The sequence below is a fragment of the Aptenodytes patagonicus genome, chromosome 1, assembly GCF_965638725.1.
Source record: "Aptenodytes patagonicus chromosome 1, bAptPat1.pri.cur, whole genome shotgun sequence".
Classification (NCBI taxonomy): domain Eukaryota; kingdom Metazoa; phylum Chordata; class Aves; order Sphenisciformes; family Spheniscidae; genus Aptenodytes; species Aptenodytes patagonicus.
In genome coordinates, this window is record NC_134949.1 from 87,962,395 (window position 1) to 87,988,888 (window position 26,494).

A 26,494-nucleotide genomic window follows, 5' to 3' on the forward strand; every position below is an offset into this window, starting at 1 on the left:
GGTGGGAGTCACGGTGTCAATTTACATTTACATCAGCGTACACCATCGTGGAACAGCGGCGCGACACTCGCATCCATCTGACTTGGCTTCAAGCCGGTCTCAAGGATGCATCCTCTGAAGAATCTGATGGTTTTTTCTGGGCATCTCACAGGAATCGATTTAATTGAAAAGATCTTTTTCGACCAGGCTCCAACATCAGCCAAGAATGGCTTAAGCAGCATCTATACCATGAAAACTCACCCAGATGGGCATTGACTCCGCTACCTTCAACTCTGTCAGACAAGTCCCCACATCACTTTCCGTTTCATCCAGGATCACTGAGCACGTAGCATTGACACTTTATCCTCAATCTCTGCACCTTCCTCTGAGACTACCTGAAAAGCACCTCTTTTGAACGTTCCACATGCAATCAATCACACGAGAAACTCTTTAAATAAGATTTGTGATTCATTCCTGCTTTATGGACTCTTGTCCCAGCTCTATTGAGCTACTGTGGCACTGCTCTTTGGAAAAAGGAAGTGAGTATTTTGAGGATATATTCCACCCAGAAATGGGATAGAGGCTCTCAATATCACAGCTTATTTTGGAACGTCCAGAATCAGTACACGAGACAGAGATACCACCACAGGAGCACAAGTTTGTATAGATATGTCCATAGATCTATATTTTTATTGTTTTATATATATTTATAATATATTTATATATTTTTAAAAGAATCCCTTCAAAAACTACCCTCCCACCTAGCAAAACAAAGATTAAACAATCAAAGATGGCAGTTGCATCCTGGAGCAAAGTATCCCAGGGGTCTCATAGAGCCAAAATGATTGCTGAGCACCAGTGCACTCTTTCCAAGCTTCTGTGACGCCCTGCGGGTGCAAAGGTGACCGACACAGTTTTATGGCTCTTTAAATTGACCTGTCAAAAGACAGGGAGAGAGAAAGAGAGAAACACACGGCCATGGCGATGGGGGCTTGAGGGGTAGGGGAAACAGCAACGCATATAACTGGAAGCTTAGAGTGTGAAATGCTGTGATGAAGAGGAGGGAGGCACTGCCTGGAAAGTTGGTAAAGAAGATAGGAAAGAGAACAAACATGCAGGAGAATTAGTTGGCAAGATGGATCTCAGAAGAGCTCAGAAGCATCACACTTGGGACCCTTGCTACCCCTCCATCCCCCAAATCTCTTCCTCTCACCCTCCCAGTTGTGAAGGGAGATCCAACTAGTTTGATTTAGACCAAATCTTCGCACTGCCCCGGAGCCTGTGGAGAGAGAAAAAAAACACACCACCACCACCACAATTCAGAGTGGACACTAAGGCTCACCCCTGACTTCCTTTTCTAAATGCACACAAAGAGGAGCGGCTGACGCTCTTCGCAAGAGGAGAACACAAGGAAGGCTTACGAACTCTGCTTCAGATCAAGAGTTGCAGAGATCTTCCCCCAAATCAGCAGGAGACGAGCTCAGCTGGGACTACCTATCTGACCATCCCATGTCCAGGGAGCAGACCCCTGCAGTCAGTAACCTCACTGCTCTGAAACAGGGCTCCCCTCAGTTCACCTCCCGAACACACACGCAGAGTGGCTCTGCTCGTTTGCCCCCACTCCTCACCCTTTGGCTTTGGAAGTTTTCTTGCTCGCCTGGCGCTGGTTGGTGCCAGGGGCCGGCTCCCTGAGCTCTGTTAGGTGCTGTTCAGGGTCCTGGGATGTGGCTGCTGCGGCGGCTGCTGTTGTCACTTTAATGGTCTTCTTCAGGTTTGCCACCTGCAACAGCAGAAAAGCAAGAACCAAGGAATTTCCCACTGTTTGTAGTTTGTTTTGGTTTTTTTTTTAGTTTGTTTAGTTTTTTCTGGTTTTCTGGGGGGGGGTTGGGGTTTTCTTTTGTTTTAAAGCAAGCCCTGGATTTAAGAGCTGCAAGCTCAGGTCAAACAAAAGAGCTAACAGCTGTCCAGACCTCTGCACTGCAGAGGAGTGTTAAGCTGATTTAGGACTCTTCTTCAGGCACAACCCCCTGGGGGGTCTGGCCTAGGGAAAAGGTAACGCCTTACTTGAGCGAAGACCATAACAACCACAGGATACTGGTTCTAGTTATTTTTAAGTGAGGGGCACTGGCTGTTCCCTCCTCGGCCCACTCACCTCGCTCTCTATCTGCTGCTTAAGTGCCAGCTGTTGCTCTTTATGTTGGTTGGCTCGGCTAACCTGTTCTTCAATGCCCGACAAGACAACCTCGCAGCCCTGGCACCTGGAGAGAAGACGCAGAACTGAACAGGCCAGGTAATTTACACAGCATAGAAAGAAACGTGAAAGATGACAGATTTCAACTCTAGAGGCCAAAAAGACGGGAAGGTGACGGCTACACCAGGCAGGGAAGACACAGGAGCAGGAGTCCAATGTAATAACGTAGTGACGTTATTACCTGGGAGGGGGACAAATAAAGTGACACGAGGTTGGGAACTACAGATATATACTCAGAAAGCCTCCTGCCAGCAGCCAGGACTGTGCAAAGGTTGCTGCGGACTCATCACCCCTCCAGCAACAAACAGGGGAATTTGGAAAATTATTTTCCGAAAATTACTTTCCATTGGAGTACGGGAAAGGGGATCAAGTAGGCCACCTCACAACACTACCCCTCTGCGACACACAGAGGATCGGGGGAAGCCACCGGCCACTCCTGCAACCTTTTTTGGGTGTTAGTATTGGGGGCTTCCTCCTCACCACTCCTGCAATGTGCGGGTGATGGTGCTTAGCTCCTCCCTCCGGATGTCCCTCCCAATGCTGTAATCCACCTCCAGGCGCTGGTTCCGCTGATCCAAGCTCCCTCGCAGGACATCTGCATACACAGCCTCAATCACGAGGTCCTCCAGTTGCCGGACGTTCTTCAGCTGCAACTGCTCCAGCAGCACTGAATAGGGGATGCACTGTGGAAACATGATGGTAACTAGCATGAGGTAATCCCAGTGGAAGGAGAACTCGAGGAAAAATAGGGCCACTACCTTGATCTTGGCAGCCAGAGTGACGACTGACAGGTGCCTCAGCTTGTTCTTCTGAGCCTCTGTCAAGGGAGGGAGGTTTGCCGCTTCAGCTGTTGTCGGGGGAAGAACAGGGTGTAAGAATTTATGCCTCATTTTCCATTTCCCAGCCCTGCACAGAAGCATCTGCACCATACCCGTTTCTTAAAGCTTCTGCACACCAATCCCCCAATCGATGCTTCGTCTTGCCAAGCCATCCCCATTAATTCTCAGCTCAAAAGACCTTTTCTGAGCAGCCTTCCCTCCCCTCAGCGTCAAGTCATTCCCTCTAGCTGTCCCGTGCCTTATTTACGGAGGTCTGCACATCCCAGTGGATACCTGTCTTTCCCCTCGCCCCTCAAAAACGTCTTTGTCAAGACATTCTTGGAAATTCCCCACAGAGCTGGCAAACGGCAGCATTAATTATTGTCAGCTACTCCAGTGGTCTCGGGCCCAAACCGCAATCGGGCGTCCGTCAGGCCGTGGTGATGGGAGGCACGGCTCTTGCTGCGAAGGGGTGCAGTTTGGGCGAGGGTCTACAGCGGCTGGGGGCTCCGGCACGTTTTCCGCACCGAGGGACCAGCATCACCGGGAGGGGAAAGGGCCCCCGGACCGCGTTGTGCCCCCGCCGCCCCGGGGCCCGGCCTCACCCAGGTAGTCCGCGTAGGTGCCGTAGGCGAAGATGGTCAGGAGGCGGAAGACGGGGGAGAACTCGCTGTCGGCCAGCTGCGGGGACACAGGGTCAGGCTCCGCCGCCCTCCGCCCCGGGCCGCGGGCAGGGCCCGGCGGGCCTGCCGCCCGGTGCAGGCCGCGGGGGCCGGGCCTGGCCCGGCCCGGGCCGGTCTCACCTCCCGGACGGCGGGCATGTCCAGCAGCTCCCCGAAGACGTAGATGCCCGGGGCCTCCAGCACCTGGTGGATGAGGCTGGCGAGGGCGGCGCCGCGGGCCGCCTTGGCCAGCAGCAGGAACTGCTCCTGGCTCTGCCCCGTCACCTTCCCCTCGGCCGCCATGGCGCCGCCGCCCCCCGCGGGGCTCGGGCCCCGCCGCGCTCGCCCTCACGCAGGCCCCGCTCCGGCTCCGGCTCCGGCCCCGCCGCCGGGCGCCACCCGGCTCAGCCCCCACCCCGCCCCGCCAGAACTTCTCTATGGCACCGCCGTCGCAGAGCGGCGGCTTCCGGGTGCTGACGCCGCCCGGCCCCGCCGCGCCGCGGCCCCGCGCCCGCCTCCGACTGGGGGAGGCAGCGGCACGGCCCGCCTCCGCCGCTTCCCCATTGGCCGGCCGCAGGGCCGAGCGGCGGGGCGGGCCTGCTGCGAGGGCGCCCCCCGCCGGCCGGGGCGGGCGTCGCCGGCCGGAGCGGCCTCTCGTCGCCTCCTCGGCAGCCGAGCGCCGCCCCGGGGCGCCGCCCGCCTTGGCCCCGGCCTCTCCCGGCCCCGGGGCCGGGCAGGGCCCGGCAGGCGTGGCGGGCACGGGCCCACGCCGGGTGCCCGCTGCTACCCCGCCCTCTGCGGCCCGGGCGGTTCCGTGGGGCCCGGGACGCGGCCTGGCCTGGCGTGGGGCAGCGGGGGAGGCCGGGGCTGGGCGGGCTGGCCCCGGGCGGGGTGGCCATCCCCCAGGGCACAGCCTCGGGGCGCCGGCCACCCCCCGCCTTCCACAGGGCCCAGGCAGGGCCACAGCGCGGGGAGCCTCCCCCCTGCGACCCTGGCACGGCAGGGTTCGGGTCCTTGGGCCTCAAGCGGCGGCTGGGCCCGCCCCGGCTGGGACTCGGCCGCCGCAGGGGCCGCCCGGGGTGCAGCCTCCACCCAGGCTGGCAGCGGCCACCGGTTTGTCGCCAGCTCTGGCCACGCTGGTCACCGGCGCTGTCTGTCCGTCACCTCCGTTTTCCGTTTTCCACCACTTTTTTCATGCCCTGCCCTGCTCACCGCCAGCACCTACTCACTGTGCTCCTGTTCCTCGCCACCCATCTTCTGTCAAAAACTCCCCTGAGCCGCCCAGTCGTACTGAAATGTGTCCAACAAGCTGCAGCTGCCGTAACGGTCACGGATGCCACGTGAATATCCACGTATTTATGGGTCTCTCCACACGTTTTGGTGAAGATCTACTCTTTAACCATACAATATTTATGTTAAAATAACTGATGAGAAAACAGATACACAGCTATATGGCACAGTATTTTTCATATTTCAAGGATATATTCTGTAAGTACCACGCCAGAATTAAAAGAGATGCATAGAATACCTTGTGTGTGCCTACACATCACTCCCGTCTTTGCTCTGCTTTCACACCGTTAAGATGTCACTATTTTGGGCAGTGTTTCGGGGATATGTAAATGTGAAAAATCTTATGTTGCAAAGCACCATACTTATGTATTTAGACTGTGCATTGCTTAAATCCCTGCATGCATCCCCTCCTCTACTGCATTAATTTTTATGAAAAAATGGCTTTACTGTCTGCTGAATCATTAACCACCGCGCTTGTCAAGAAATGCATCCCTGACGCAGGCAGAGTATGGCCATAAAAAGATAGCTTAAACACTCCACAAGGGTAGAAATGTTTATGGTGTACTTTAAGTATCCCTTCGTGGGCAAATGAGTTAGTGTAATGCGATCAGGAGGCATCACCGAGGGCACGCTTCCCCGTGCAGGGTAAAAGAGCTGTTTTTACAATGATGGGACTAGAAAGCGAGGGTCATTTTGGGAAAAAACCTTCATAGCTCTTCTTGTCTTGCATAAATCAAGCGGTAGGCGGAGGTGACTTGTGAGGGGGACTGGGAGAAGCGCGGTCAGCAAACACTCGTTTCAATAAGCGGCATTAAGCTGTCTGGCCAAGAGTTTTCAGCCCGGCACCAACTTCCTCGTGGCTGGCTCCTTTAGAAATCAGCGATGATTTTCCATGAAAGCAAAGGAGGCAACAAATTGATGGGAGCCCAATAGAGCCTGTGCAGGCAACATGGTTTTAGCATGTTAAAATCTTAGTGCCGTCAGGGCAAGTTTGCATTCCAGCACGCCGTTGCCAGCAAGAGAATCGGTCTTCAGCTTGATCGGTTTAGCACGTATTAAAGGCAGTTGACTTGTGCTTTGCCAGACTTCTGTAAGCATAACGTCTTGAAATAAGCATAACATCTTGAAGTCTTCATCTGGGTAAAGTCTAAGTTTGTTAAGGTTTTACTTGCCAGTATCAACAACTCTTTTCTCATCACTTGCTTTGACTCTAGTTCTTCTCACGCAGCTGCTGTGGCTCAGTCGTGGAGAAGGCTCCTTTGGGTACCGTACTGCTCCAAACACAATTTTAGAGCTAGAAAATACAACCCATGGCTGCCTTGGGGAGTTAGATCATTGTGTCTCCCAGCGAGAGGCTGCTCCAACTCATTTGAACAGACATATGTGTTGTCCCTACCCCTTCTCAGGCTCCCTTCAGTCCCTGAGGCTCCTTCAGTGCTTGGTCTCCATGCTGAGACTACTGGCAGAAGAAGGGAGCAGTGTGGACAGCAACGGTCAGTGTGGAAAACCAAACTTCTAACGTTAATGGTCATGCCACTAGAATTAGGTGGACGTCACTCAAAAATAAATCCAGGCAGAAGGAGCAAAATGGCTCTGAGTGCCTGGGCCAGGGAAGCAAACAGGTGCCCTAACGGGGGAAGGTAGCCAGATGCTCAGTCCCGTTCTGGTAGAGCACGTTTTCATTTACACACTCTGATGCCCCCCTTAGCTTTGGGATGTCTCAGTCGCATTCGCCTCAAAAATCTGGAGCTGAACAAAGAGGCTTCTCTGGTCAGCTTCCGTTGGTACATACATGTGGGCACAGTCAATCATCTCTCCTAGAAAAGTGCCCCGAACCCACTGGTTCAGGGCATTGTCAGAAGCTGTCCTGGCCCCAGGTCCTCGGTGAATGAGGTGGTAAGGAGCATTTCCTGCCATTTGGTCGGGCAAAATGTGGGCGAGACACATTTTACCCAACAGACACATCTTCAGGATAGGCTGAAGATCATGGCGGCCCAGGGAAGCAGGGAAAGCAGGACAGCACGCTGTCCACACTGCTCCCTTCTGTCGACCTGTATTCTCAGAGCTAGCAAGGTCTGGGCTTCTCCATACAGCAGGATTAAAGGAGAAGCAGGGCTTGTAAGGTTGGGTCAGAGCTGTGAAGGCAGGTTACAGGGCAGTAGTAACAAGAGGACTATCTCCTTCCTACTTTTCCCTCTCTGTTTCTGTATTTAGGTCTGATTCACCATAGCCTTATACCTGCTGTACTCACTTACACCAGCACAGAGTGCTTTCAAATCAGGTTCAAACGTAACCCTGCTGATTTGTAGTGTTTGATTACTCTCTTCCCCACCCCCTCGCCAGCTCCTTCCATCTCAGTTTTATCTCTCTATCGATCTGTTTCTCTCACACTCTCTGACACGCTTGCTGCCTTTCATTGTTAGTCAGATAAAGCCAGGCAGCCCGAGCATCCTAGCTACATGATGCTCTCTCTGTCCTCCTTCTCCACTCTGACCCCTAGGTCCCATGTCCTGTGTGCTGGGTCCCTACGTTTTTGCCTGCTCCTTCTTTGTTCTGCAGAGAGCTAAAACAAGGGCAAAGACCAGAAAGTCCTTTGTATGAATCAGATCCTGAGCTCTCCAAATGAGAAGGTCATCGTCTTCCTAAAATACACAAACTCTTGTGAGAGTGCGCGGTAACATCCCCATAATTTAGCAAAGTCTTTGCCTCGTCCCTAGATCAGGGTGCCAGGTGTTGAGATTAAATTCCAGACTCCTGGAGTCATTAACTCCCATGCTTTCACTTTGTTCACAAAGCAAACGCCTGTCTTCATGGTCACAGGGAAACTGTGAAATGTGATTTTCATGTAACCTAAAGAGACGAAAATAGGAGGCAAAGAGTGCAGACGACAGCAAGTCTTTACAACTTTTCATAATTTTAAGATAAATCTCGTGACACGGGGAGGTTCTGCATTGTTATTTCTGAATGTTTGGAATTTCTAATCCTCGCTGTAACCACCCCTAGCATCATCCCTCTCTTCTGATCTCACTCTGATCTTTCCAGAAAGAAACCTCCATTCTCTTCATGCTGTAGATCCACCTTCTTTCCTATGCGCTCGCTGTCCCACTTTAAAGCCCGTAGAGCTGTACTGTCTCATTCTAGGTTGTTTCTCTCTTCACCACCACAGAATCCAAATAACTTGTCAAAATGCCGATGATATTTTTTCCCCAGTCCTTCTCCAAACATAGCTAGGGTCACATCTTCTGAGACGATTTTTCGCAACTGTGTGTAACACAGACTCCGAGACAAAAACACTGTAAGGACGAAGGAGGCTGGGGTGAATCGCTTGGATACCAACATGATCCAGAAGGCTTTTAACCCTATAACTTGTACTGGGCTAATGCACACAGGGTCGTAAGACCTGTACCTAGTTACACCTAAAGGCAGCCCAGTATCAGCTGCTTACAGAGGAGTTTAAAAAGAGGGTAACTGCACAGTAACTCTTCCTCCGATCCGCTCTCACAGCCCTCAGGATTTTGCAGACTGGGAACTGTCTTCCAGACAGGCCTCCGGTCGTGATTCAAAGACTCCAGAAGAGAGAGGATCTTGCACTTCACTTGGTAGTTTGTTTCTGTGATTAATCACTCTCCAGTGACTGGCTCTTGTTATTCTCTGCCAGAATACCTGGTACACTTTTCCCCAGGAAGGAAGTGATACTGCAAGCAAGTCATGTCTCGTTCTGCTTTTTGATACGTTAAACAGGTTGACCTCTTTAAATTACTGAGATCTCCAGCCTTCGGATCACCTTTGATTCAAAGTTATTTTTAAAATATGGAGCATGAAGCAGCGTACAGTTTTCCAGCATGGGACTTACCCAGACACAGAGAGAGGTTTCATCATCTCCTCACTTCCCTTCCCGACGTCTGTCTTTGCACGGCCAGGGATCACTTCAGATCCATTGCTGCAGCCTGGCCCACTGGCCTTGTGTTGGGTTTTCTGCCTGTTATGATCCCTAAATCCTTTTCAGATCACCTCTTTGCAGGACTGGCAGTTGTTCTCTGTAGATATGGACATTTTTTCCTGTTCATGGCTGTACAATTTTCTCTTGACTATCTTATAAGAAGTTTTATGAGAATGACCACCTTACCGAGTGCGGTAGGTCATTCTGTGCTGGTCCTGTCCTCATTATTTTTAACACTCTAACAATATTTGTGTCCTCAGTAAATTGTGTCAGAATGAACTGTATCTGCTCACCAAGCACTGAATAAAATGGTGAGTCATACCTGACTTGTTCCTGGGCATCCACGTAAGAAACACTGCCACTCAACGGTGGGCTTCCAGGGACGACCTCCTTTGTGTTTGCAGGTCATTAAATGGAGTTGACCAGCTCGCTTAATCTCCTGCTCTGTTAATATTGCATAATGCTATTTTTCTCATCACATGCTTTGGGATATTAATGCTTCCAGAAGCCTGGATAGATCTAAGCTGTCACCTTTTCCAGACAAACCTGTAGTCACATCAAAGACTGACAAGAACAAAACAAGTTTATGCAGCAAGATCAGTTTCCTCCAAACCAGGCTGATTGGCATTAACTGGAGAATCTCATATCAGCTCTTCGTTGCTTTGCCTAGAAACTTTCAGGTCTTCTGTTTGCTCTTTACAAATATTGGCAGGGCACAGCTCCCTTCCAGTCTTCTGGGATGTCCCTGATATTCCAGGGCTTATTAACCAGTTGTTCGGTGAGCAACGGGGCCAGGGAAACTGGGTTCTCTACAGACTTGTTTCCTATGTGTTCTATACTTCCCAGTACCATACCTTCAACCAGGGTATCTTGATGACACCCTTTCCACAGTCTGCCACATCTGTGAGTCCTTTCCCCTTGGTCTATAGTCTATGTCGCCGGGCTCCTCCTCCACCACTCTCTAGCATACACAGCTTTCCCAGTATTTTCTGCTTAATTCTTTTGGCCTGCTGTCTGGGCTGCTCCGACCTGGGGGCTTTTGCCCAGCAGCATGGCTGTGGGCTCCCTTCCAGCACAGGCACTGATAGTGTCTCTCCCCTCTGTCAGGCTGATGGTTTTCATACAACTTATTGGAGCTTATTTACTGTTTAGACTCTGGTTCTTTTGTCAAACCCATGGCAACTAACAGACAGACGGACAGACAAAGTTCTGCAGCTAGCAGGGCAACTACATAGGTCTCTCTGCCCTTAGGAAACAGTGCTAAAAACAGCAGCAGTGGGCCGCTTGGCCTCAGGACTCTTGGGTGTAAATGATCTGTACGCGATGATTTAAAAGTGACTCTGCCAGACAGAAATAACAGCCTCATATCCTTCCCAGGTATGGCCAGACAGGGAGGTACTTCATTGTCCTCACATGACGTACACTGATCCTCGTCCAAATCCTGGCCAAACAGAGATAACTTTTACATTTCCATCTTCTTTCCATCACCACGTCACCCTCACTTTAACACCTTCAGAGTAATACTTTATACTTGGCATCACTCTCGTATCTTCTTTCCACAGCTACCCAACTGCTCCTCCATCAGCCCCCCTGATTCCATCTCTCCCCTCAAATTTCCCTGTAATTTTATGCTAGCTTTCCTTTGAGCCCACCCCATCCAGAGTGCCTCCAGTTGCCACTCTGCTTGTCTAAACCTGTGCTCCAAACCAAACATGCCATTCTCTTTATATCACGTAAGAGTGATGTAAGAATGACATCAGCCCTTGTGCTTGCTGTTCCCATCACCTCGATGGCTTTCCTGACTCCCCCCCTCCCCCCCCATCTCTCAGGGTTTCCTTGGTCCCTACAACATCCTCCTCCTTGTTCTCTCTCATATCTCTGGCTCCTTTTGCTTCCTTCTGTAGTTTTGCTCTTCAGGGGGATTTTCAGTGTTTGCGTCATTTGGATTTTCGCCCTTTAACTGACCTTTCCCCGGTTGAAATTTCTCGTCTGTTTTGTGCTTCCCAATTATACTAAACACATTTGTCAGGATTTGAAAAGGTCAGAAAGAGCCCGTGTGCCTGATGTAGCCCCTTCCAGAGCTTTCTACCCTCCACTACCCTCAGGTGAGAAGGCAGGAGGAGAAGCGTGGAGAGCAAGACAAGCTGAACGCCGGCTTGTGCTGCACTGCCATGTCCCTGGCCATGTCTGTACAGGTGGTTTCTTGGGATGAGTGTGCGAGGGCTCGCTGAGCGAGCTTTGCACAGATCATTTGTACGAGTCCCGGGAGGGCTAGAGGTGAAAAGGCTGGAGAATGCAACAGAAGCCTGGATAATCTCTGACATAAAGCCCCGTGTACATGAGGGGGACAAAAGCTGGGGGGCTCAGACGTGTGCACGCCTGTTGACACACAATGGCGCTGCATCTCACACAAACCCAGACCGTGACATCTCCCCCGGCAGCGCCGTCCTCCCAGTGACTGTAAGCCTTAACACAACTGCATCCCTGTGCTGATACATCCAAACACACACCGACATTACTCCCAAACACATGAAAAACCTCTTGACTCTCCCAAACACGCTCACAAAAACACGCGAAAGACTCAAACGTCCCGACATGGGAAAGCTCGGATCAGCCTGGTTCATTAATGCGGGAGCTCGTGGGAGGCCTGACGAAGAACAACGGACTCAGCCCCCTCAGGTGTCTTTGGACACGTCAACATGTCCAAAGTTGGCATGACCTGTTCCGGGCATCCTGCGGTGCTCAGGTGTGGTACTGTGTGTCCATGTGTCATCTGTGTCCATTCCTGACGCAGTGGCAGGTTGCTTTACAGCTTGGTGCTGTCTCTACTATTTCTTTCTGGTTTTTTTCCCAGGGTCAGTCACAGTCTTTCCTCATTGCTTTATGATGAAAAGTTTGTTTCTGAGCATCTGAGGAAATTACTTTCTTGCTTCCTCATATTTCAGACCCTGGAGTGGAAACTGTCTTTCTGTCATTGACTTTCTTCTCTCGCACGTTGGTTGCTCAGCTGCTCCCTTCTGATTTGGACTGTGCTTTCTGTTTGGTACTTGATGGTGGAGGGAGATTTTCCCTGTAAAACACCCGGCCCCTCAAAGGCACATCAGCTTCTTGCTTTAATTTCGCTGTCACATCCCTACCATTTCCAGACGCATCCCATTGATCCCCGGCAGAAACGCGCTTGGGGACACGTTCAGACGACCGGGGTGATCCCTCAGCGGGGAAACCCACCTTGGACGGACCCCCCCCGTTGCTCTCGCAGCACCCGTGTGTCCCACCCGGCCCGCGCGTGGGCGGCTCGGCTCTGCCCGTGAGGCTCGACCGGACGCCGCCGCCCGCCCGCCCGCCCGGGCTGCGCCCCGCCGGTGGCACCCGCCTGCCGCCCCCCCCCCCCCCGGTACCGCGGCGCGCAGGGGGGCCCGGGGGCCCGAAGCCCGGGGATGATGGATGCGGGGATGCGGGGACGGGAGGCGGGACCGGCGCGGCGGCGGGGGGCGGCCGGGGGGTGGCATCTGCCCGAGGGGACTGCTGCGGGGCGGAGAGGCGGGGGGCGGCGGCGGCGGGGGTGAGCCCGGGGGGCGGCCCGGGGGAGGGGGATCCCGGGGGGGCCTCCGCCCCCAAGGACGGACCCGTCCGGGGGTGGCATTCGCCGGAGCGAGCTGGAGCGACGGGTCCCTTGGAGACACCTCTCTCCATGGCAACCTAATCGCTTCCTGTGAAGATCCCGAAATAACCGACGAGACGGGGGAGCGGAGCGGAGCGGAGCCGAGCGGAGCCGAGCGGGCAGCGGCGGCGGGGAGGCGGCGGGCGGCGGGGGGCAGGTCCGGCGGGCGGCGGGCGCGGGGCTGCGGGAGCGCAGCGCGGGCGGGCCGGGAGCGGGAGGAGCCTTCGCACCCGGCCGCCGGAGCAGGGGGCTCCCGGGCCGGGGGGACGCGGTCCCCCCGCCCGGCCGCTGCCCCCGGCCGGCTCCTCCGGCGCGCCCCTCGGGCTGCAGCGGGGGCGACGGTGCCGGACGCGCCCGTGCCAGCAGCCATGGGGTTAACGGGAGGCAGCGAGCGAGAGAGACGGAGACAGAGAGAGAGAAAGAGGGGCTGGACCAGTCCTCGGCAGCTGTTTATTTCAAGGCATCTCTCGCTCCCTCTCCCTCAGCCAGGGCTCAGCCTCATCAAACCTTCCTCCTCCTCCTCCTCCTCTCCTTCCTTCGTCCTGGACATGAGAGGCACCGGCAGCAGCAGCTGTGCTCCCCCAGCCCCCTGCTCCGCCGCCCCGGCTGCGCCCCACTGGTTTCCCCGCAAGGTAAGTTCATCCTCTCAGCCCGGACGGGGTGGGGATGGGGCTGCAGGGGCGAGGAGCAGGGAGGGATGCGTGCCTGTCTCCAAGTCATCTCTCCCCGTCTCCTTCCCTGTGTCCTTTCTCCCCCTTTTTCTTTCCCCTCTCCCCATCTAGGTGCTCTGTCTCCTTCTAGCAGGCTGTCTCCTTCTCCCCCCCCCCCCTCCCCCCCCCTTCTCTTCTTTCAGTCTGGGGCAGGGGATGCCCTAGGGGCTGGGAGGGAGGGGGCACAGCCGAGGCATCGCTGCCTCTTGCCCTCCAGCTCTGGGCTCCATCACAGACCTGTTGTGCTGGAGCACTGGAGCCTGCGCTGAGGAAGGCGACTTCAGCCGAATTGGCGTAGATGGAGAAAGGAAATGGAGGGGTCAATCCCTCCTCCTGCCTGGCTAAGGGTGCACTATACAAGAGAGAGCAATTCAGATGTGGAGACTCAGCACCTGAAGCACTTGGATGCCCGGGAACAGTAGGAAACTGGGAGGCAGAAGATTGGCAGACTCATGACATGTATTGCAGGCAGGCACTAGATGGCAGGGGACCGGCATCCTAGAGTGCTGCTTGGAATGGGGCCACACTCACAGTTCCCAAATGCAGGGAGACTTAAGCTCAGAGGACCATTGATGGGCTTCACACACCCATTCCCTAGCTACTGAAATGTCCAAAGGCACCATCACCTTTCCAGCCCCGGATTCTGCCCCAGCCTAGGATTTCCATACCAAGCCCATAAGTGCTTGCCCTCATACCCTGGCACAGGAATTCCCACCGGCAGTCACCGAACGCTGCAGGACCCGCACTGACACAGGGCGAGCAGTGTCAGCTCCTCCGCGGTCCTGCCGGATCCTCCTGGGCGCTGCCACCAACCCTCTCAGCCTCAGACACCAGGTAGAGCAGCCTGACGTGAGCCACTGCATTCAGACTGCCAGCCCCCAAATTCAGCCTGCTCTGCGAGCTGTCGCCCCTGGCCCCATGCACACTGGGAACTCCTTCCCCAGATGGGCTCGGCATCTCCCACCCCAGGGTACCAGCATTCGGATTCACGCTCCCAGCTGCTGAAATTCCTCCGAGTGCAGCAGAATTACCTCCCTGGGGCAGCTGCTCTGGGATTCCTCCCTTTTCCCATCCCCACCCAGCCGAATACAGCAGGATGTATAAAAAAACCCTTTTCACCAGCACCGAGGTCCACGCTTCCTGCTACCAAACCAGCAATGACTGTATCTCTGCCTCTTGGACCATGAACTCTGGGATGTTCATGGCCACTGAGAAAAATATAGGTGTGGGGTGCCTGGGGCACCAGGCAGTGTGTGTGTGTGTGTCTCACTGCCAGTGCCTAAACTCGCTCCGCTGGATGCTCGGAGATAGCTGCTAGGTTCCAAGGTCCCAGATCACAGTCTCGTATCGGTAGCTGTCACCGTAGCCCTTAATGCTGGCTGGGAGTTAAAAAATGACAGCCAACCTAGCGTTCTTTCTCTGCGAGGAGGGTTGGGTCCTCCTCAGGTTTGTTTTGATTTTTTTATCACTATTTCGAGTGGTATCATTGCCGTGGGGGAGCTGGGCGAAGAAAGGATTTGCATGAAGCTCTTGGTGCTGCGGGGTTGCTAATGGCGAGCGTTATTTCAGCCGGCAGTAAGTTTCATAATCTTGGCCCAGCTCCTGTGAATGTTCTGTTCCTCAGGGTCATGAGCCTCTTTCCCCTTCTTCCATCCCTTCCCCCTCTCCCCAAACTGGTTGGCAATTTCATTGTTCCAGTGGAATATATCCGTCATGTGAGGTCATCGCTGCATAAGGAGAAGTGATTGATTGCTTAGGTCACTGGGGCCTGTCCCATGCTGGGCTTTGAATGCTGGCTTGGAGACCTTGAACCGGACTCTGTGCTCAAAGGGGAGGCAATGTGGGGGGCAGAGGGGCATGGTGATGCATTCCCGGCAGCTTGAGTTGCCGAGCAAACAGACTGCTGCATTCTGAACTAGCTGGAGCGCTCTGAGAGCAGACGGCTTCATTCCTAGAGGCACAGTATCACAGCAGTCAAGCTTGAGATGTTACAAAAATACAGATAGATCATCATCTGCCAGCCGAGCCAGACAGAATCGGGTGCAACTCTTTTCCCATCCCCGGATGGAAGGAGACTCTACCCGCTTCTCACTAACACGGCTTGTGTATGCTCAGCTTCATCCAATTGCTCTTCAGGCAGAGCTGATCTCGGCTAGGCATTGAGAAAGCTGTGAGATTCTCAGATTTTAAGGCCAGAGGGACCATTTTGATCACCGAGTCTGACCTACAGCAGAGCACAGGCCAGAGAATTTCACCAATTTCATTTCCTGCATCAAGCCCATAACTTCTGATTGAACTGTAATGTCTCTTTTAGAAATACAGCCACGCGAAGGCTCCAGGCAGTAGGGAATACACCACCTGCCTAGGTGAATTGTGCTAGTGTGTGACCCTCTTTATTAATAGTATTGTTCCTCATTTGAATTTGTCAAACTTCAGCATTTTGTAACAGAAGGTTACGCATTGCATTTGATGCGAGGGAGCTACAACGCAGGTATTGCCTGCGCACAGCTGGCATCTCAGCTCTTTTATTCCTGTGACGGCTTTTATATTTGGATAGGATTTATCTTTGGGACCATGGCATACGAGAGTCCCGGATACGGAGAAGGAGTTATCAGCAGTGAATCCTAGGGCTTCCCCAGGGCGCGGTAGCATCTGAACTCTGGAGCCCAGGGTGTCACATTCAGGGTTTAGTCTGTGCTCCCTGCTCAGAGAAGGAGTGCAGCAGGCTTTGCTCCTAGCCATTAGTTAGGATGTAAATTCCCAGCCCCCTTGGTGAACTGGGATACATGCTTTGGGGCATGGCTACTGAGATCTGCTCTCTCACCTCCCAGCAGCAGTGGGTCTGTGCTGCGGGAGACTTACAAAGAGGGAGGAAGCACAGCTGGGTCCCTGACGCTGGGAAACAGCAGCAGGATTTGTGCTTCCACCCTGCAAATGCAATGAGAGCAGCTCCTAGTAGATTAGACCCAGGGATCTCTGGTCTGGATCAGTAGTGGGGTCCATATGCAGTAGCAAAGAGCAGTGTAATTCTTACTCACAGCTTTCAAGCACCAAGATTCACAAACTGAGCTCAATGAAGTGCCCTGGGGAAATAGCTTTGTCATTCACACTCTGTCATCTGTGCATCACAGGACCGGAACACTGCGATGAAGGCTCTGTACCTAGAGTGAAAATACACAGGTCCATCTTTGGACCCTGGGAGTAGCCCTGTCCGTTTTTATCACAATTAGACCTGGGAAACAGATCTAAAAGCAAGAGCCATGCCATGTGGTACTGGTGCAGAAATCCAGTCTCTCTGCTCTGGCACACAAAGGCCCCTTGAATGGTGTAAGGTGCGTGGATACTGGGTTTTATACGTTCAGGTAGTAAGACCATTGGCGTCCCCTCCTCCTCTCTACCAGTTTATTCAGCATCCACACCAGGAGCTACATACAGAGCTGAGTGAAGGGCATTTGTTACACTTGCCCTCCAACGCAGCAGGGTCTGTGCCCAGGACACAATCCTCACTGCCGGTGGCTAACTGCAGAGTGCCCCAGACATGCTTTGTCTGATGCTTTGTCAATAAGCCACAGGGACATCCATGCTCTGTTTTGAACATGAGCACTCCATGCACAGTAGAGTCCAGCCCTCACTGGCTGGCACTTCCACCTGAAACCTTCCTTTGATCTCAGGCATTCATGCCGTGGGAGACACCTCTGTACTTCTCCCAGCTCCTCCACAACCATGCCTGGGTGTGCTAGTGCAGGACACACTTTCAGTCTCCGGCCACAATCTGATTAGCAAACCAGAATGTGTTGACTGAGACTGACTGACATTGCCTCATTCCTCCACTCACCTGGAGCCCCCTTTGGGGTAGGGGCACCGGGAGTCACCTACTCTTCACTGTTGGCAGCAGGACCTGTGCACAGCAGTGTCTCAGGTCCAAGGCTTATACCTGATGTCCGGACTGTCACTTCCACAGCATTATGTGAACACGAGGAGGCCAGTGCTGGGGCTCACTCCTTCCCCTCAGCTCCAGTTACAGCCATTAACTGCTCCATAGGGCTGAAATTCAGACTACCAGGTGTGAAAGCAATGAAGGATTTGGCTCTGTAGGGCTTCTTATTCCCAGGCTTCAGACCCCAGGAATCCATGGTCTGGAGTGCTGTTGCTGGAGCTCACAATCTCAGCTGAGAAGTACAGCGAGGTCTCCATTATAAGACATCCCAACAAACAAGAAGAGCGCAGTGAGCTGGGTCACCCAGCACACTGTGCACCTACACTCAGGCACGTTTCTGCCAGTAGAGCCATCTATGTTAGGAGGAGTGCTAGCAGTTACACGTGCACCCCTAACATACCACACTCCCCCGCGGGACTGGCACTGAGGTCTACCTGCACCTGGAGAAGATCTCCACTCCTGGGGTGGCACTGTTCAGATCCACATCTCCTGCTGCCTGATGCAAAACAGCCCGCAGCCCCTGAAGACCAGAGCTGTAACTGAGAATGCCGTGCCACAAGCAGAGCAGGCTCTTCACCCCAGGGAACTACTGCCCCATGGTGAGTCCCAGGCATGGCCTCAGGCACTCCAGGCCACCTTGAAACCACTCTGGCGGTTTGTGTGCCCTCTAGCCTGGGGACTCACACAAGGAGGTCCCCGACGCTTGGAATTCCCTCCCTTTCCAAAGTCCAAGAGAAATTCTGAGACAGATTTGTGTTGCCCGACATGATCTTCCATGGCATTGTGATCATAATCCAGATGGCCAAGATCTCGCCAGCCTCTGGCTTCAGAAGAAACTTTCTCCATTCTGCTGCCTCTCTGCAGACCTGCATTTTAATACTGAGTCCCCTCCAAGGCTTAGAGGTTCAGGAGCAAAGTACAAAGAAATGCTGAGAATAGCTACTCTTTTCTCCTCATCTTCATCTCAGGATCCCTCCAGAGACTGATCTTGCCCTGGAGGGAAGGGCAGGGCACATCAGCCGACAATTCCCTTTTTTCTGTGAACTTTGTTTAAATATTTAACAGAAGGAAACTAAAAATATCTCCAGTTAATGCACTAGGAGCTAGACAGCTACTCACTCTTGGGTGCCCTTCCTCCCAGCCCCTCTCCTCAGGTGTACATCAGGGGCGTGAGTCCCCTTACCACAGCAAGCACCAGGCTCTTCCTGCAGCAAGAGGAAGCCTCCCATTCAGGAAGGGCTGCAGTTTTAGTTCAGGGCATGGGCTGAGCAGGAGGGGATGGCAGTAACCCCTTGGGAGCCGGGAGGTGCAACACAGCTGGCTTGGGGCTGGAGGTGCAGGGTTGGACTCTGCGTTGACTCCCTCGGCCAAGCATCCCCATTTCTCCATCCCGGCAGCCACAGAAGGGCATGACTGTGGGTTGTTGGCATTCATGCTTTCCCTTCACGACGAAGGAGTGAGCTGAATATCTTGAATGCTTTTTTTTTTGTGTGTGTGTGTGTGTGTGCGCGCGCGCGTGCGGTCTTTGTTGCGGAGGGGATCCCGGGTCAGGCACATAACAGCTCACCAGGGAAGGGCCGGTGCCGCGCTGTGCCCAGCCAAGGGAAGGGGCAGACAGCATGAAGGGCAGCCGTGCTACCGCCGGACTGATGCCAGAGGGTGGCGTGCGGCCGGTGCAGAAATCCAGCCAGGGGGACCAGCCCTTACTTCGTGTTACTGCTGCTGCCTAGTGCTGCTCAGCCATGGGAGGTGGGAGAGAAAGGGGAGGAATAGGGGAGAAAGGGAGGGACGGGACAGCGCAGAGGACACTAGGACAAGGAGTGTGGGAAGGCAATTCCATGTTAGCTAAGAGGAAAGTAAATGCTAAATATTTGATAGGCATATTTTTGCTCTTAAATTCTTTAGTAAGGCTGCACTTTTCTCGCTGATTCACTCTCTCTTTCTCAGTCTTCTTGGTTTATCACTCTCATGCTTCCCCTCTCGCTCCCTCACTCTGGCACACAATGAAGAGGCTCTTTTTTAATAAATGGATTACACGCTCTACACTATAAATAAACACAGGAATTAAGATTCCAACTTGTTCCAGCGATAAGCAAACAAAGATGCCGAATCCCCCTCTCGGCCCTCAGACAGGAGAGTCCCCGGGGAAGCTGCGCATGTGCCTCTGCATGTGTGCTCCAGAGATTGCTCCTTGCTTTTCTGTGCATATGCTAACACGCATGTTTCAGTACAGCATTGGGGTCAGGGGGACGATGCACCTCTGTGCTGGAAGAGCACGCAGGCAAGGGGGGCATGAGAGCAGGAGCAGGTGCACATGTGGGTGCACAGGTGCCCCATTGCCCCCCCCCCGTTGCCCTGCCTGCTGGGGCTGGGAGCTTGCCCGCGGTGGCGCACACTGCCTCCAGGGAAGGAGCAGTCGCCGCTGGGTGAGGGGACACTGACACATCTCCCTTTTGGTTCCCAGTGAAGAAGATGAGACAGGATCCTCGCTGAGCAAAGACGCTGTTGCATCTGAGATGGAGCCCAGTGCCTGGTAGGTTCACAGCTTGCCACATTCACCGGCGACGTGGGAAGACTACGGGACGGTGGGTGGCGGGCTGCTCCTGGCTGCTTCGGGCTTGGCCTTTCAACAGGAGGGACGTTTCAGATAAGGCTCTCTTCTTCCTCCCCCTAACCCGCAGCAGGATGCCTCCACTCGTCTCCTGCATCCACTCCCTGCAGCTTTGGCATCTCCTCCTCCTGGTCTCGGCCGTCCCTCCTCCTGGTGTCTGGTCTCTTCGCTCTCGGGGCCCGGCGGCCACTCGGCCTCTTTGTGCCCGTCGGAGCCCCTCGGCCCCACGACCCATTTGCATCTGGGACAGGACCTCGCTGCCAGAGAGGGATTCTCGCTTTACCCTGCCACGCCAGCGGGCCCTGCCTCCCCGGGGGGGAGAGCTGCGGCACGTTGTGCGGCTGAGGCGCCAGGCGGCGGGGGCTCGCCCTGCCACCCCCTCTGGATTTGAGGACGGCATGCCCTCCTCCCAGTACCCCTGGGCCATCGTGTGGGGCCCCACAGTGTCGGATGAGGACGGAGGGGACACCAACTCAGCCAACCCGGGCTTCCCACCACTGGGATACACCTTTGTCTCGCCACATGGGATGGCAACGGCGCAGCCCAACTCCCACTCGCTCCTGCACAATGCAGGGCTCAACCTGCGTGAGACCCCAGCCACCCTGCGGCCCTTCTTGTTTGGGCCTCGAGGGGAAGGTAAATCTGCCCTTTGCTTCTTTCACCCCCCCTGTCCCTGCAGGAGCAGCTCCTTCTGCAAAATTCATGAGGGCCCCAGCAGGAACCTCCCCTTGCACTGCTGCTCTCCGGGGACCAGTGGGAGTGGCCATCACACCCCCCTCTCCCCCTCTGTCTCGCAGGTGTGGACCCCCAGCTGTACGTCACCATCACCATCTCCATCATCATTGTCCTGGTTGCCACTGGGATCATATTCAAGTTCTGGTGAGTAGGTTTGGGCCGATGGAGGTTGTCACCATGCCAGTGTCTGCAGGTGGGTGGGCAGGAGGACTGTGGGCTTGGGACCTATTTGTCCCAAGGGTGCGGATCTGGTGCTGCAAGCCCTTGCGAGGTTTGGCACATGGCCAAGCTGGGCTCTAACGCTGAGCATAGCGGGGTCCCACGAACCTCTCTGTCATCGAGGGCTGGGGCTTGCCTGGGGGTGCATTCTTTACCTCACCCCTTGTCTCTCTCCAAAGCTGGGACCGTAATCAGAAACGCCGGCGTCACTCGGGGCAGCAGAGCGGTGGGAGGCAGCAGGAGAACCAGCAGCCCCTCACGGACCTCTCCCCCACCACCGTCAGCATCCTCGGGCCCTACGGCGACTCCCTGGCCCCCACACCTGAAGCGGAGGAGTCCAGGCAGGGCCAGGAGGGTGTGGAGAAGCTGGGGGGCCACGGGAAGAGCACGGCCTTCCAGCTCAACCGGTGAGTGGCCGGTGAACCGGGGCGGGAGGGGGCGGTGGTGGACAGGGGGACAGGCAGGCTGAGGCAGGGCAAAGGCGCTGGTCACCTAGCGGAGGCGGTGGGGCGGCGTAAGCGCCTGTCGCTAATTAATTTCCGATTCCCTTTTCCCCCCAGAATCCCACTGGTGAACCTGTGACGCTCACGGGAGAAGCAGAGCTGGCTCCCCCCACCCTCCTGTCACAGCCGGCGAGCGCAGACTCCTGCCGCCTCTGCTACCCCAGGAAAAAACGACCTCCTTGTGCCACGGCCCGCCACCACCATTATTAACTCACTCCACCAGGACGTGCCTGGGCAAATGGACGAGCTGGGCCTCCTTAGCCTCCTGCTGGGGGAAGGCTGGGGACCGCCCCCGCCCACGCAGGACAGGGTGATGAGAGAGCAGAATGGTGGGAGGGAAGACAGCTGGTGGTGGTGTGAAATCTTGGCCTCCCTGGCCCCTCTCTTAGCACACACGCAGACACACACACACACACACACACACTCTTTGATCTCCGTGACTCTCTCACCAGTGCATGCCTGACATCGGGGGTAGGCAAGGTGGAACGGCATACCCCTGTCCCCGTGGGCCCTAACCCATCTGTGTGTCCCTTCCCGTGTCGTGTGCTTTGAAGCGAACATCTGGAGTTCAGTGGCTGCAGGATTGCCCACCGGGGCTTGGTCTTGCCTGAGCTGGGACTCAGGTGGTGGCAGGTTCTTCTGTTCCCGAGGCCTTGGCCCTTCCAAGGGTCCCAAGGGTGGGTGAAGCTTGGGCAGAAGAGGCTCACACAGCACCTGGGCCCCCTCAGCAACCCCCTTCCTTGAAGGAAACATTACCTACCCCCTAGATGGAAGATATTCACATCTTTCCATTTTCTTTCTGCCTAACACTCCTCTGTTTTTTCTCTTCAGCTTGTATCTTTCTCCATGTCTCCGTCCCCAATTTTTTCTCTCAGTTCCTCCCCCCACCACTTCTCTTGCCAGTTAAAGTTGGAAAAGGTTCCTTTAGCTTTCCAAATGTTTTGATCTCTTGGAAGCCTCCTTGCTGTCCCCCTCCACCCCCTCAGTCTCCTTCAGCAAGGTTTTTCTGAAGAACATCAGCCTACGGTGATGTTCTTCAGAAAATCTGAGGCGCAGCCCTCTGCCCATCATGTTATTTAGCAAGTGTCCTGTACATTGGGATACTGCCCAAGCAGCTAAAGCATGGCATGCGGATATAGCTGGGCATGAGGAACTTGAGTTTTGCTGGGTTGAGGTAGGGAATTGCTTTCAGACACACATGCCACAGGCAACAAGCAACAGGTGTGACTCTCTGTGCCTGGGATGACAAAGAGCAATTTAGAGTTGACCTTGGGAACATTTGGAGGGTTGCCATGTACTGCTGGTAGGTCTCTCCTGGAATGCAAGGTGACTGGAGACCCACTAGGCGACGCTCACCAAGGGCATGAGAGAGGGGATGCCTGGGGTGCCAACCTTTGTAAGTGTATTGCCCCAGCTGCTTGGGGACGAAACCAATGGCACAGTTATCGGTGCAAACCAGTTGCCTGAGCATGTACTTTGAGGCTGTGGTGGCCTGTAGGGCAGGCAGCCACATTGTCAGCTACTTGTGTGAGCAAGATCAGTGCGTCTCAACCTCTTCCTGTGTGTGGACCCATGGATGTCACTTTTAGAAAGCGTGAAATGGAATTCAGCTTAATGACAATAGTTGCTCTCCCTTGGCTTTTGTGGACACCTTCAAAGTAATTCACAGACCCCACACTGACAGCCACTGAGCTGAAATGGTGCAGATTTAGGTAAGGTTGCCCCTATACTGTACAAACACCTTCAGCTGCTGGACTGATGTGGCCGGAGACAGGAAACTCACCCACAATTTGAAGGCCCTAATGCACCATACAAGGCCTCTGACAAAAGTAATCTTGGAGAAAAGGAAATGGCCCTTTCATCCTTTATCTCTGTAGTAAAAGCCTATTACTTTATAGGACAAAGCACAGGGAGTTTCATAAGAGGCCTGGTTCTGCCCATTTACCCAGCTGAACTATTAGGTGAGCTCTGGCCCCATGTGAATCACCATGAAGGACATTTAAATAAGAGTGTAAATTGCAATAAGCTTCACAAAAAACAGTAGCGATTTGGAGAAAATGACAGGTCAAATAAAATTACTGACTTATTAAAAGCCCAGAATGGCTGAAAGATGTAGGTGGAAAAGGACTCTGGAGGTCTCTAGTCTAAGTGCAGGTTAAGTCTCCGCTTATAGCAGGGGATATTATTGCTTTACCGTAGATTGATCTATTACTGAGCCTTTTCCTTATTCAGGCTCCATTCAAGGCTTTGGTGGACGTTCAAGCTGCGGATGGACAGAGAAGGGGGCAGATGGCTGTTCCTGCCTGCTGGCCCGCTCACCACTGCCCCCGCCAGCTGAGGGCAGCTCGGGGCTGCTCCCCCTCTCGCTGGCACATCAGCGCTGGAGAAGGCCATCTGCACGCAGCCTGCAAGAGGCTGCACTGCTTATTGCTGGCAGTTTACAATATAATGCCTTGAACTGGTTTAAATAATCTTCCAGACCAGATTAATTAGATTGCTCTTTGATCAATAGCACTTGTTGAAACAAGGCCAGAGTTTAGACTCTACCACTTCAAGGGCTGTCCTTGGACTTTCCCTTTCCACACGCTGCGTGGAGAAAAGGTCTGTAAGAAAGTGGCAGGGCACCGCAGGAAGCATAGTGAAAACATTTTCCAACACTTGACGCAGGGAAGCCCTGCGCTCTGCTGGCCAGGCTTTTGTAAACTCTGCAAACAAATCAGATTTCGGTGGTTTTTTTCCCTCCCTTTAACGTGTCTCTGTTTCTGTTAAAAGTACCTCCAGGGAGTGAAACCTTTCGCGGATGCTGTGGTAAGGGGGAAGCTGGGGAATGCAGTAGAGAAAACTCATACAATGACAGAAGCTTAGATACGCTGAACATCTTTTCCAAGACCAATTTTTCTGGCCAAATATGATTTTATGACAGTCATTCACTCTCTCACACAGAACAGGTTAGATATGGGAAACAACTTCATTGTCCTGCCCAAACTTTCATTGCTACATTTTGTCCCTGGAACAAAACATTCAAAACACGTGTGGACATACAAGCTGCTTCCAGTCAATAAATAATCTCACCGGATCTGTTTTCTCCATGGCTGGAGCTTCATAAACCATCTTCCCCTACGCAGATTGGAGCCAGAGCATGCCTGCAGTCTCTTCCCTGGCCCAAGCTGATATTCTGTGAGATGCGCACATGGACAGGTTGACAGCACCAAGTACCAAGTCAGGGCAGAGGCCAGTCCTTCTCAGTCACAGCCCATCAGGTTTCCCTGTCTTCTAGGTGACTGGAGGAGAAAGATCCAGATTAATTTTTTCCAGTGGAAATTTTACAGAGAGAAAGGTGTGTGGGGAAACTGACTGAAAATGTTCGTAGCCTTGGGCTGAGCCTGCCCAACATTTCTGTGCAATTAAAAGGGAACATCCAGGTGTGCTGGGTGAGTTGAAGGAACCAGGAGGGTCCTGGCTTTGTTAATGCAAGAGTGGTCTCTCCATGAGCGCCTTGGGAAGGAGGGAAGGTCTGGTGGAGAATCTTTCCCCTCTGCCCTGTATTGTTTTGGAGCAGGAACTGGAGTCTCCCTCTGTTTACCCAGCAGAGTGGCATGACCACAAGGCCAAATCCTGCTTGGGCTTTCCCATCTGGTTGGTTGCGACTGGTAGGCAGGGGAGCAGACCTCCAGTGTGTGCTTCCACATGGCTCCTCTGGTCCAATTTCCAGGGACCCACATCCAGCCAAGCATCCCACAGCTTCAGAGAGGGCTATCTACCTCTTCCTCAATGGCACCTAAGTGCCCTTGCAAATCTGGTCTCTTCATTACTCACTCCCTTTCCCAATAAGGAAAAATGCTTGGAAAGGATTTGTTCATTGTGGTTTATTCATTCCCCACAAGTTCTCAAACACTTCAGACTGTTCTGAATTAAACTGTGGTTTTGTTTTTTCACTCTGACAAACCACATCTATGGCACAGCCTTAGAGCCGAGTCCTGCAGCACAAAAGCCCTGGGCCGAATTCCAGCTCCCCGATTGCACCCCCGCTGATGTCTCACTGTAGTCCTCACCCTACCTTGGCAAGACCGTAGAGGGGGGCCCCCTTCCTTCACCGACTGCCGGCTCTCTACTCCTTTTTTCCTGTTGTTTTCCCTCTCCCACTGTTTTCCCACTTCCCACTCCTGTCCCGTACCATGGTCTCCCTCCCGGTTATCTCTCCCCTCCTGCTGTTTCGCTTTCCCCACTCCTCTCTTGTTCTCCCTTTGCCATTCGTTCTCGTTCTGCCACGGCTCCCATCCTCCCCTCTGTCCTCCCTCCTGCTTCCCCGCTCAGTCTCGCTCTTCCCTCTCCCCTGCCCTTGTGCGCTGTGATATATATTTTTGTAGGATTTCTCTTCTCCTCGTGGTGAAATATTCAATTCTTGTGGGATGTTAGTTTCAACATTTTTAAATAAACCTTTGCAAAATACTGAAAGCAGAGCTCTTGCTGCTGTGGAAGAGGCCGTAATGGAGATGTCAGGGTGGGACGAGAGGGACTTCACCCTGGGCAGACCCAGTGGGATGGGGGCTGAGACATCTGGCATCCCACAGCCTCCTCTGGCGGGGGGGGGTAGACGGCGCAATTTGGCCCCACGTCCATCTCGCCCTGGTCTCCTCACTGGCCAAAGTGATCTTTTGACCCTCCTCATGCATTTCCATGGGAGGTGGCCCCTGATGGAGGAAGCTGCTGGGGCCTCGCACACCCACTTCTCTGCCTGGAATGGCTGTTTTGCCTCTGGAGCTGCTGCCTCCCAGCCACGCTTTGGGGCTGCTTGTCACATGCCAGTTCACGCTGGGAGCCAGGGTGGCCAGGAGAGGTGAGAGAAGCTGAGGGGAAGGGAGGGAGACGAAGCGATGCAGGCGCAGAAGCCTCCCTCATTCTGTTCCCTGTGGCTGCCTCCGCAATTTCTATTTACAGCCGTGCTGCCTCCCCTCCTGGCCACAGTGCTGCTGCCGTTGCTGGTTTCCAGGGCTGCTCTGTAATTAAGCATCCTTGTCTCCTGCAACTCCCCCACTTCGCAAGCCCTGGCGGTGATCAGTGCTGGGGTGGGCACGGAGGGGCTGCTGGAGACCAGCACCAGACATGGTGGCCCCTCTGAAGGGCTGCTCCCTGGCAATGGTAGGAGGATTGCTGGGTGCTGCGGATGGTCCCTTGCCC

General features: G+C 54.1%; 2 protein-coding genes across 5 annotated transcripts; one reads left to right on the forward strand and one right to left on the reverse strand.

Annotated features, from left to right (window-relative positions):
* Positions 1-556: 556 nt before the first annotated feature.
* COPS7A (COP9 signalosome subunit 7A) lies at positions 557-4,072 on the reverse strand. 2 transcript variants are annotated; one of them, XM_076347317.1, is made up of 8 exons: positions 3,852-4,072; positions 3,654-3,729; positions 2,989-3,077; positions 2,711-2,913; positions 2,132-2,237; positions 1,608-1,759; positions 1,193-1,258; positions 557-866 (listed from the first exon to the last, which is right to left on the reverse strand). In XM_076347317.1, exons 1-7 carry the CDS (start codon positions 4,011-4,013, stop codon positions 1,219-1,221), a joined length of 828 nt encoding a protein of 275 aa, XP_076203432.1. In that variant the 5' UTR covers positions 4,014-4,072; the 3' UTR covers positions 557-866; positions 1,193-1,218. The 2 variants fall into 2 exon arrangements, with proteins under 2 accessions (XP_076203432.1, XP_076203423.1); XM_076347308.1 differs by having other exon boundaries at positions 557-1,258.
* Positions 4,073-12,485: 8,413 nt separating this feature from the next.
* On the forward strand, positions 12,486-25,771 carry PIANP (PILR alpha associated neural protein). 3 transcript variants are annotated; one of them, XM_076347341.1, is made up of 7 exons: positions 12,486-12,502; positions 13,087-13,233; positions 19,713-19,781; positions 19,930-20,495; positions 20,657-20,738; positions 20,993-21,220; positions 21,374-25,771. In XM_076347341.1, exons 3-7 carry the CDS (start codon positions 19,765-19,767, stop codon positions 21,393-21,395), a joined length of 915 nt encoding a protein of 304 aa, XP_076203456.1. In that variant the 5' UTR covers positions 12,486-12,502; positions 13,087-13,233; positions 19,713-19,764; the 3' UTR covers positions 21,396-25,771. The 3 variants fall into 3 exon arrangements, with proteins under 3 accessions (XP_076203456.1, XP_076203447.1, XP_076203466.1); XM_076347332.1 differs by lacking the exon at positions 12,486-12,502 and adding an exon at positions 12,573-12,758; XM_076347351.1 differs by lacking the exon at positions 12,486-12,502 and having other exon boundaries at positions 12,939-13,233; positions 19,933-20,495.
* The last annotated feature ends 723 nt before the right edge of the window (positions 25,772-26,494 follow it).